Here is a 12,379-nt window from a genome sequence, read left to right as displayed (position 1 = left end):
AAAAAAAAAAAAAAAAAAAAAAAAAAAAAAAAAAAAAAAAAAAAAAAAAATTTGGTCTAAAAATAAAATAAAATAAAAAAGCTAGCTATGAAGCTACGAGCACTTTGGAGTGTCATCCACTACAGAAAGAGAGCTTAATAAAAACCTAAGCTGCCTTGGGTTTGTGATTCTGGAGTTGTGTCACTTGCTAAAATCTGACAGTAGGAATCATTCATTTCCCAGCAATCAAAATAAATCCCAGATATATCTTGCAAGTCTGGTATTCTCTTGAAGCTTATGTAAAGCCATCCATAAAATTATTCTGCCTGCATTGCCAGAAGCTACAACAGATGTAAAGGTGACTATGAACTTTCTTTAAGAGCTGGTATCGCATTACTTACCCAACAAATAAAGAGATCAGCATACCAGGCTCCCTGGTAGAACTGCAATCCTTTTGAATTTTTTTTAGTGAAATACTGCTACTCCCTGCCTTCCAGATCTACCAGTCATTCTCCTAAAGCCCACAGGATTTAGGGAAGATTCTTCTCCAAAGCAGAGGATATCAAACAAAGCTAAAGATTTTCTTTCAATTCTTCTGAAGTAGTTGACCTTACTTCAAAAAAGTACATACCTTATTCCAGCCAGTCAAACACTACCATACAGACTGATATTCTTCTATTTTTATACTGCCATAGGAAGGAAAATGGAATGATTATAATTAAACTAAATCTACACCATTTAGAAAAACTGCGGGAACTTGTACAGCACGGAGCAGTGGAATCAAAACTTTTAGTTTTCTGTTTTGATGGAGTAATACAGTTCTTTAACCAAACTTCTCCCTCCCAAACACTCATCAAGCCTTCAGAGAAACAGTGAATCTCATACTGATTTTAAATGAGTAAAAAATGCCTTGCTAAAAAACTTGTACTGATTAAAAGAAGTCCACAAGAAAAGGATAAAAATATTTCTGGCATTTATACATGTAGAAACTGACTTACGTTAGTGGAGATGTGGTTGTAGCTTTTGCCTGCCTTCTGCTTTTCAGAACACGAAGTTTATCACCTTGCGTTATACAGTGTGTTTCGTCTTCATCACTGTACTGGATAGAGTTAAAAAACAAACACCCCAGCACCCAAAAACCAAGAATTAAAATATGTACTTATGTAATAGTTAACCTTATTTTAAATCTTAAGATCAACAAGAGGAAAGTTTGCCATCATAAAATGAAAGCAATTTCTTTGGAATGTTATCTACCTTTAAAATACCAGACACACATCCCAAACTAGCTACTTGCTAGGTACAGCACAATTTTCACTCAATTACAGCATTTTTCTCCTTTTCCATTTGTCTTTTGAAAACAGCACTACCACTGTTTTAAAAGTCAGCGCAAAAAAGTATTTCAGAATCTATAATTACTTAGAAACTAAAAAGAGCAAAAAGCTCTTCATCTCATTCCAAAAAGCACATGTAACAAAGAGAATCCAAAATTCAATCACAGCGTTTCTCACTGTAGATCTTGAGTCTTTGCTTGGTCTAATATAGACAGTATAATAAGCTTAAAGCATGATAAGGATACTCTTACTTTATGTGTGTAGTGCATTTCATCTTTCATACTTGCTGACTATACTTTTTTGCCCCTCAAATCTCCTTGTACAGGATGGAAACATACAAGAAGAATCCAATAACGTATTGTATCCATAGGTTTGTTCAGAACCTAAGWGATCCTCAACAGCAGTAACAACTCCTACAACAGCACTATGCTCAGACAGTTACCAGTTCAACGTCCTTTCGGCTGGCTCTCCTGTTTTTTGTATCGTTAATTGAAATATCATCTACTCCTGATAGGATTTTTGTTACAGCAATGTTACGATTTTCCTTCAACTTTGCACGAAAAATATCTCCCTCTGTCCAAAGTTCTGCCTGTTTCCTATCATGATATGGAAAAAAAATGCAAAAAAAGTAACAAATTAAAACCAAGTATGATAAAGAGCACAATAAAATAAGAAAAAATTAGATCTTCAAAATTATTTATTTTATCCAATCTACTTACTCCATCAGGAAGTGTTGCTGTGGTCCAATCACTGAACCAGGTCTATTTATTCTAATCCAGGCAATAGTTTCAGCAGCTGTCATCCGGTAATGCTTCATAATATAACAGGCTATAAGTGTGCCAGTTCGCCCAAGACCAGCTGTACAAGATAAAAGAATGGCTTCCTTTACATATCCATTTTTATTTCGAACCTGCTGTAGCTACAGACATTGTTACTTGGACTTCCTATCTTATTAAACCTGTTACTGGTCAAACTGGGAAGCATAACTTACCTTTTGAATTTTTTCCTCACCATTTACAGAGTTACTAATATATTGCCCATGTGTTTTTTGACTGAGGTGACTTTCTACAGCCAATATATATAAATATATGTATATGTATACGCACAGACCCATACATATGCATGAGACTTTTTTTTATAAGAATCTTCTTATGCACAGTATCAAACAGCTGCCTCTTTCCAATATTCTCAGAGCGCTTTAATTGTAAATTACTCAAATTGTACTAACAACAGTTGCTCTTCTGATTCATCCTCTAACAATCTCTGTTTTTACTTCTCAAGGAAGAGCTAAATTTTGCAACAAGGAAGTCTGGGCACTACTCAAGACAGGCAAAGAGTACTCCAAACTGAGAAGCCTTCTTTGAAAAAGTACTAGAAACAGTTCCATTTACACTTGCAAATATGAAAAAGAAAGGAAGATAGCTCCAAGCTCAAGAGCTCCTCTCCCTGACCATTTGCTGTAAATGTCAAGCCACATATCACCAGATGTTTCTTAAGAATTGACTGACCAACACCAGTGTTGAATTTTCAGTATGGTCCAACAGCCAAGACAACTGCACAGCACTTTCCACACATTGCCCAACTTAAAGAATAGGTGGCAGCTTTCTCTGCTTTTTGAAGAGGCAGCATCACGTAGAAGATTGTAATGTAGTCTAGACACCTTAATCATGCTAAAGGTCAGAGAACTTCTAAACCTGAATGAAAACAAAGAACTTGCACCACTGCTACCCAACATTCAAATGCTATTTATTAACCAATATGCCCAAAATGTGAAACATGTAAAAGGCAACAGCAGAGCTATTTTGGTTCCTCCATCAGGCCTAAATAAGACATTTAGGCACATAAACTCCTCTGCCAGCTAAACTTAAAGGAATAAAGAATACCTGTAGAAAGTTGTTCTAGAAGAGTAGATTACAAACCTATTCGCAGAAGAGTGTTAAAATTATGGTTCCAATGACTTGTTTCTGGCTCTACAAGAATAGGTTCATTATTCAGCTAGGCCTATGTCTAGTATGTTAATTCCGAAACGTAGCAAAGGCAAATGAAGGATACCTGAGTCTCACAACAGCACAAACAATTCTATAGTTGACTTAACAAGAAATGATTTGAGGCTAACTCTGAAATAAAATAGGTGGAAATCATAAATTTTTGGCCTTGACTGGAAATAAAAGTTTTAAAATGCTGCTCAGTAATGAGGGTTGTATAAAGTATATGGAACCAAAAATGGGAAGTTTTATCTTGGTTTCCAATCCCAGGTAAGGAGTGAGAGGAGGAAAACATCATTTATGCTATGTTGGAAACTCAGAGTTAGACTCTGAACTTTCCATATACGAAACAGATATTCAGAGCACGTCCAATGCAGCTAGTAAAAAAAGTTTCTGAGGGCTAAGTATTTCTGCTGTTTTGGAGGAACACTCCAGTACTTTATGAAGACTTGTCCCAAAAAAACTCCACTAATATTTTCAAAAGTTTATAGGTTTGTATATCTGACTGTACTTTCTCAAAGACCTACTATAAACCTTGCCAGATTTTGAGCCCCTGCTCAAACTATTAATATTGGCAAACTCATTTTCCCCAACCTCATTCTTGGAAATTGCTGAAAAGACTTTGCTGGACTTAAAGTATTAAAAAAGAAATGCAGAACAAAAGCATGCAAAGAATTTGTTTGAAGCAGCTGCAGCTCAGCAGAGTTGTTAATAACTGGAAATAATGGAAGTATAGTGCAAAACATCTGAGGAACTGTAACTATAAGCATCATCTGTAATATAAGAAGTTTGTACTCTATACCTTTGCAATGAACAGCTATAACACCTTCAGCACTTTCACAAATATTTAGAAATGTTTTTACTATAGTATCACTAGGYGTGCTTCCATCAGCAAAGAAGAGATCATAATGCTCAAATCCAGCATCTGTAAATCGTTTGGCATCATATAGTTTTTTGTTGAGGCGTATTATAGTTGTGACCTTATGTTTCTTGAAGTATGGGAAATAAGCCTCTGGAGCATGGTGGGGATAGCCTATTGGAAAAGAAAAAAGAAAAATAGAATAAGCTTCAAACTGCCGAAATGTGTAAAGATCCAAATCAACAGATGAAAACACTTTCAAAATAAAACTCATGTTCAACATAAAGAAACTGACTAACTGAAAATGGAATTTTAACATAATCACCAAGTTCAGATACAATTAAACCAAGCATTAAAATTTTACTGTCAGTATTTTTATAAAAGAAAAAGAGCCAAGGAAAAAAATGTACTGTTTGAGGAACAATTTTTAAAGCTTGTTCTTACTGGTAACAATCAACTAAAAGCAGTGGGCTTGTGTCCCCCACCTCCTTTTTTAAGCATACCATTTTCAATTTTACTTCTTGAATGAGGTCCACTGAAGGCAATGAATTTGTTTGGTATTATCCAGTTAAAATCTCCATTTTCTGCTCTCTGTCAAGAGAAAATGCTTGGTTTATCATTAACCCTGTATTTTCAAGTTTTTCCTTATTGTTTCAAAATACATGCTAGATAGAAGAGATGTACAATTTTTGTCAAAGGAAGTGTGTTAGTAGTCTTTATACTTCATCAGGAGAATGCCAGATGCTCTCAAACTCATCCTTCTTATCTCTCCTCTTTCTAAATTACAATCTTAGAATAAAGCAACTGATGCCCTTCAGATGAAGGGCAACTTCAATTTTTTAAACTTTTCATACGTATATAAATTATGGCCTTGGTGTTACCTCTGCCCACTAAGTAATTTTTTAATTCTAAAAACACCTAATTTGCTCTTCATAGATAAACGACTGCTTTGCCTTTGTGAGAATACATGCAGTAAATGTTGTAGCCCTTCATGCCCCAGAGTGAATTTTATAGGCTTGAATTTTCCCTGTYCTGTTTTTCTTTTTACCTCAAAGAGTATCAGATCTTTGTCATCTGCTCATAGATAGGTACCTTAACTGCTTTCCAAAAGCCGACTTGACACAGACTTGTATGTTCTCAAGTTTCTTATCAAGATTGCTCAGGAATATGGATAACTTCTAAAAGATGGCCAAGGAACAAATTCCTTCTCCTCCTCACCTTCCATGGATTTAATAAAAACATGAAAAATTTTGATTTCCCTTTTAGATTCAGCAAAATCCACCTTTTTCCCCCCCTTGCTAAAATCAGAATTTTACTCTCTGACCATGTATTTTATTTAACAAGCTTAAGGAGACAAAGCAGAACACAGAAATGGAACTTTATGCTACAAAAGAAACAGTATAAATGATAGAACAGTCATCCTCACATTAATAACTGCAAACAAACCAGGAGAGTGATACTGAACACTTACCTCATAATGCTCATATTCATTTACATCAAACACATTGAAATCCAGGAAACCATACCGCAAAGCCTAAAATTCAGAATACAGCTTTTAAATAAAGATAACATTCTCTCARTGAGGACAGTTCATTACCCCTTTGGGTTACTAAAAACTAATAAGCTGTTCTACTGTTTTGAAGAGATTTTTCTATTTATCTGCAAAAATAAGGATCAACTCAGTCTTATTTCAAGACAGATTTGTGAATTTTTATATCAGTGATGGTAAACCAGAAAGCCCATTCCTTCTGTTTTTACTTAATCGTTAGAAAATTCTAGATTACGTAAGTATTCTCTTTTGACTCCTGCTAGCAGTACAGAGTGCCAAAGAGAAAAATAGTTGGCAAAAAAAAAAACCCTATTTAAATTATGAATATATTCTAAACTCTACTTTCAAAGATTACAAACATTTCTGGTGTATGAATGTTACTCTCTGTCATTACAATTCTAATATCTTCATTGWTTTAAATTGCCTGCAGATGGAGTCTGTCTACAATTCTAAGCAGACTTTAGCCCCGTCTCCGACGCTCAGGAATTATCCACAAGTATTATGTTTACATTTTTATACTGTACTAAATATTTGGGTAACTGGCTGTTTACCCATTTGTTAAGTCAGAAAGTTCAAACACAAACAGTTCTATATCCCCAGATAATTTTAAATACTACATTCTAATCTCCTCTTTCGCTGCACARCCTTCTGGGGTTTTCCTTGCACTTCACCAGTACTGACAAGAATAGCAATTCACCACTCTTGGCATAAGAGCAGCCAATGTCAGAACATCCAAAAAACTGCAAATCACAAATCTGCAGGAGGTTGGCTTAATCAGTAGCAACACCAGTATTTGGCAGAGACACCCATAATAAAAAAGGCAATAGTAGGAAGGAGAGCTATATAATTCCCTATTTTACTGCTTCTATAGACTAAAATGAATGAATATATAGAAAATTCCCTTGTCCTGAAGTTACTTCACCACTGTGTTGCAATACGACACCAGACGATAATGATTTGTAGTTTTTCCTTTTTTCAAAAAAGCACCTGCCTACTACTATTTGYTCTATTTGTATTTCTAAAGCAAAACTTGAAATCATTAGCACATGCTGCAAATGCCTAAAAGGCATCTCTAAGCTATGCACAACTTCTTTCAAAGTGAGTATTCAGCCTAAAAATGCAACACCAGAGAGCCATTTGATAAATATGTTGTGCAATTTTCAGTGTTTAGAGGTGCAAATGACTGTCCTGAAAAGATCACCTAACAGAAATTGAAATTTCGTATTTAAAAACTTCTCTAGTTGCTTATATATCAGTCAACTTCTATAAATACCTTATCTAGTTTTGTTACAATGCATAATACATAAGCTATGCAACAATAGAAAACTGTTATTGAATTGCTTTAGTTGGCTCCTAGCTTCCTAAACTACCTTCTCTCCCCCACCTCCCGCAGGACCATATTTAGCTGGCCTTTTACCATAAGAAAAAAATATTGTTTTACTGACCTTATTTATTGCATGAAAACAATCCAGCAATGTTAGATGAAAACTGCAAGTACCAAAWGAAGCATCCCTGTAACACATATGTTTTCATGACCAAAATTGTTCCCATTTGAATCCAAGACAAAGTAATTAAAGTTATTTTTCAAAAAACAACTTCAAAAGATGATTACTTCAAGATAATTCTATTGCAGCAAAATAATTACATCAAATGATTAATTCCCCTGTCTTGCAGCTGATAATAACAAAACATAATATTGATTATACTAACAGATGATCCAAGACTAAGATTACTCCAATTACACTTTTCAGTAGAAGTGATATGTTGAATGTTTGATATTAAAAAAGGACAGCCATATTTGGAAAAAAAAAAGTTAAAAAAAAGTCTTTTGGCAAAAATTAATGCCAAAATAAATATCATGTTCTGACATTTGCTCTTGAAACATTTTCCTTTGAAGTACATTCTCAAAAAAAAWTTCATCCTTCAAACTGTAATATACTGCAAGATTTTTCCCCAGACTCTATTTAAAATAAAAAAGTTGCTGTGCACATGAATTTTATATATATCTGTCAAAATGCTCCTTTGTGTAGCTGCATTAAAAGACTTTCTTTGAGAGGCATAAAATAGTTTATGTTTAAAAAAGGATTTTTTTTTTCATTAAAGACTTCAAACTTTCAACTACTTTTTTTTTAAATCCTCTTGATTCTAGAATATCATGTTCTTAGTACCTGATCATTATGGAATCCATAAGCACTGTAGAATAAGCTTTTTACAAGAATACTATAACCAAGTTAAAATATATATATATATATATATATATATACACTGTGCCTCTATATCCATGAATATTATGATTTTAGAACTAGGTGTTCTGTCAAAACATACAGCTCTCATGCACAGACTCATTAATGTGATGTAAAATTTAAAAAATATGTATCACCATCTTCAAATTTAAACTAACACAAGGATGTACTTCTGAAGTACCTGAATCCTTCTACTCCCTAATGAATCAGGGTGAAGTGGAAAAAAAATCAGCAATAGAAGGAAATAATAGAATCCCATTCAGGAAACTGATAAATCTTTTGTATCCTGCTAATAAAAAATTTCCTGTTTATAATAACCAGAAGTAGCAACTACCTGATTAACTGTTTATTATTCTATGAGAAATTATTGCTTTTTGCAGAGATGAACATGACCTGAAAGGAACATGGGCCCTAACAGCTTTTCAGTTTTCATTCTTTTAACTGTAATTCCTCTGTTTGCACCAGATTTACAGATGCACRGGTAGATTTAAGAAAAAGTACCTAGACACTGGGCAGGGATTTTATACTGCACTCTTTATCCCACAGGCTGGACATATCTATACTGTCTTCAGAAGTCATCTCTCGGTAATTCCTGTTATATAACACACCTTTGCATTTCTTTTAGTATTCCCCTGAAGTGATGATAGTCTGAGGTTTCAGGTAGAGGTTACAAAGAGAGCTAAAAGCTACTATTTCCCCCTCCTACACAAACCTACATGATCTTTGGAAACAAGATTTATAGGTCTTCTTAAGGAGTATTTATGTTTTTCTGTAAATATAAAAAATTGAATTAAAAAGAAAAAAAAAGAGATAATGAAAGTGTGCAAATATAAAAGAGGTGCTTCTACACACTGGCACTGTGGAAGAGTGGAGGTGGGGGAAGGAAATTCAAAATGCCAAAAACCCAGCTCTTGGCAAGGCAGCTGGAAAACATAAACAAGCAAGGGCTTAAGTAATCACCCCATAGCAACATATATGGACAGTCAACTTGCCATCTGGAAAGCTTTTTGGCCATTCTTTCTGCACATCGTGGCAGTGAATGAAATGCTTGTTCGGTCCAACTTTTATAAACTCTTGTTATAAAGCTGTTCCTCTGCAGGATGGATCAACCATATTTGCTACGTAAAGCAGCACAGTAGATACCATAATGAGAAGTCTGTGGTCTGCAACAGCTATGATTACACTCCCTCAGGGACAAGCAACTATGAAGTCTGGTTGTATACATTTCCTTGTTGGTAAAAAGTAATACTTTAAAGTTGCTTTAAATCATATGAGGTTAGCTAGCACTCTTTTTGCACAAAATAGTATTTTAGATTGCTTCATGCTTTCAGCAAATGGGGAAAAAAATGGGAGTACCAAAAGTACTACAAGCCATTTGTGATGACTGGCGGGCATTTTGATATGTTTAACTATTAACTACTGGCAAAAAAAAAAAAAACAGGCTGCCAAGCGAGAAACAGCATAGATTAAAAAGCTCAACAAGAATATATACAAAGTAGTGTAGCTACTTCAGCTCCTCCATGTCTGTCAGGACACTTCAGTACTAGCTGCCAACACCCTTTTCAGTCTGTCCTCAAAACGCAGGCAGTGAATATGCCGTGTCCTAAAACTTTAGCAAAAAAGCCCAAACTCAGGACTGTTAAATGCCACACTACTCTTCAAAAAATCAAGCTACAGAAAGTTCTAATATCTTTTTATTTACCTGAAGGGAAGATATGAAATGTTTCCAGYCAATAAAAGCCTGTACACATTTTCTGGGGATTCTCTCAGGTATATTATCTATTTTTATGAGAAAAGACAAAGAAAGTATTGTTACGGTTATTGAAAGTATTCATATCAATCTTAAAAAAATCACTTGTTTACTACAGAAGGCATGATTAAATATCACAAACAGCTCAAAAGAATGGCATCAAGAATGAAAGAATACAAGTGTGCAACAATAAAACTAAAATAAAGCAAAATGCAAAATATTACTCAAGCTATATATGCATTTATTTGTATATTAAATCTATAGATTTCCCCAGGCTTTGTTCAGCTTTAGGCTACAGTGAAAAAGCTTCTGTCTGTCAGTTTGTGCTTTTCTGTATTTTTACTGCAACCTGCCTGGATCAATTTATAGATGTTTTTAAATTAAGTTTTTAAAATGTAATTTAAAGTACAAAACCCCTCAAATATTCCGGTAAAGCTATGAATTAGCCTGCATATAAAACAGCATATGTACTCAGCAGACAAGGTTAAAACAGTAATTAGAATATGTTTTGACTTTCCTATGCCAAAAGAAGATTTGCTTTACTTCAGACCCTGTACTTCTTTCTTTGTACTGGTAAGGCAGTGTCCAGTAACTAAATCCAGATGCCRCTAAGGGAAAAAGAAATCTATAGCTTAAGAAGCAAAATACTGAGAACATAATGAAACAACATACTGGAAACACTACATACCAAGCTTTCTACTGTCAAAAACATTCAGGAAATAATACTAGATTGACAACAGACCAACTCCCAACAAGCATCTGTATGATCTTCCCTCACCACATGACTGATCCCTCTTTGATAGCCCTAAGCTCTCCTTAGGTACACTCTTTATGCAGAACATGTCTTCCAAAATTTGCTGGTCCATACCATCAAATACCATCACCAGCATGGCCAGAAGAGAGCAACTATTAGCAACAAGCTGTCAGCAATAGGTCAATATTCAGTAATTTCCAGTTTATCCTTTTTCCTTAAAATTATATTAGCTAAGCATATATAAAAAAAGAAAAAACTTCCTGGAGTGTTTTAAAGTTCAGTAAAATTATTTACATTTCCTGTAAACCATTACCTTTTTTCTTAGAGTTCATTTTAAAAGAATCCTAATAAGTATTCAATAAACATCCTCCAAAAATCTAAGTCTGGTACTTTTTTTTTTTTTTTTGCTCTTTTGCCATTTTTTTTCTTTTGAAAGTTGGCATTGCCAACTTTCTTTTACTCTGCTGTAGACTAACCTTAACAAATAGTTTAATATACCTTTAACATCCTCTCTACACACACATACATGCATTCTTGTGGGGTGAGAATAAGAGCTGGAACAGATGGTGCCCCCCCACACACAAAAATAAAGCTTGAAACATAACYCCAATAGAGGGCTAAACACACATGGAAATGGCTGACCCTTTTTGTTTGTCCTCTTGTTTGTTTACTATGTTAAGTATTTTTTGAGTTTTCTTCCTGYGCAATTAGTAAAACCAAAGAAAAATCCATCTGTTTTAAGTAGTTTAGTTAAGTAAKGAAAACTACATGCTTTTTGCATCTGTTTTCATCAGGATGAGATGGGTGGATCTGCATTTATAATCACAAGCATAAACCCAGAATAAAAAAGAGACTAAAAAGCCAAAATATCATTCAAAAGTTACTCTGCAGCTSCCTTAGTTTGCCTTCTGATTAGATTTTGCAGACATACACTATATGTAAGTCATTGCATAAACTGGACATAAAGGTTATGTTCCAAGAAACTTCAGGTTGGGTGCTCTGATACAGTGATACTTTGCGTCTTGCAGCACGATGAACACAGATTGCCAACAACCATACAAATACAGCACTGCTTTCCTACCAGAAGAAGCCATGCCCCAGAAAAAGCCTCACAGAGACGTAAAAGAGCACTAGCAAATGGAAGACACTGTAGTTAACAGCAGAAATAGAGTTAATGAGTCACTTAGAAAAACAGTAGGGATTCACTGCTGTAAGGTTGGGTACTACAGGCAGTACTACTTGTACCACACGCATATAGAAACGCGGCTAATTGTAGATAACCCTGTGCACACACATGGCTCAAAAAGGGTAAGGACTACTCCCACAGCTGTTGAGCTCACCAGCTTCTTGAACAGAAGAAGCTCCAATAGCAAAAATGTTTGTCTCCCAGAGTAACAGTAGCAAAAACAGTTTCTGTCCTGCATGTTGTACTGAGATGCCTAGGTAACATTACACCACATTGAAATACGTTATTTCTTAAGCAGCCAAGATCCAACTTAAGAAATGAACTAAGTAATGAAGTTGCTAGAAACACAGTTTGAATATACATGTGAATGAACACAGATTTACTTAATACAGTTATATGAACACTCACTGCAGAAAAGGATGCTTTYAGCCAACATAATTTCTTGTGCAAAGATCTCTAAGCACTGGAATGTTTAACATAATTTTCTAYGTACAGAAAATGCACTTCAAGGACATGACATTTCTCACTGTAGGCAAGCTTAAAGGAACCAGTACCAAGCAAAAATGATACATCTGAAGCAACACACAGTACATTTACTGAAGAAGGAAGCTCTTCAATGGAGTTYGATTTTTCAGAACTTTTTGAAATGAGAGATCCTGTTGCAGTTCAGCCGTGACACTATTACACATCTGAGATACAATGTGTGAACAGCCRCAGAGGTAGGAGTAGATAAAATGGTCATA

General features: G+C 34.8%; 1 protein-coding gene across 1 annotated transcript in view; it reads right to left on the bottom strand.

Annotated features, from left to right (window-relative positions):
- CDC14B (cell division cycle 14B) overlaps positions 1-12,379 on the bottom strand; it is a gene marked incomplete at its 5' end in the record, with an annotated part of 42,776 nt that overhangs the window by 13,651 nt on the left and 16,746 nt on the right. Inside the window, 8 exons of the mRNA XM_085312166.1 lie at positions 978-1,078; positions 1,753-1,906; positions 2,030-2,168; positions 4,098-4,328; positions 4,658-4,745; positions 5,626-5,688; positions 7,149-7,215; positions 9,649-9,725. Of these exons, the coding sequence (XP_085168292.1) occupies positions 978-1,078; positions 1,753-1,906; positions 2,030-2,168; positions 4,098-4,328; positions 4,658-4,745; positions 5,626-5,688; positions 7,149-7,215; positions 9,649-9,725 (920 nt within the window). The remainder of the gene's footprint in view (positions 1-977; positions 1,079-1,752; positions 1,907-2,029; positions 2,169-4,097; positions 4,329-4,657; positions 4,746-5,625; positions 5,689-7,148; positions 7,216-9,648; positions 9,726-12,379) is intronic.

Source organism: Rhea americana, unplaced genomic scaffold (assembly GCF_003343005.1).
Source record: "Rhea americana isolate MKP2758 unplaced genomic scaffold, rheAme1 scaffold_11, whole genome shotgun sequence".
In the NCBI taxonomy this organism is placed as follows: domain Eukaryota; kingdom Metazoa; phylum Chordata; class Aves; order Rheiformes; family Rheidae; genus Rhea; species Rhea americana.
This window is presented reverse-complemented; position numbering and strand designations above follow the sequence as displayed.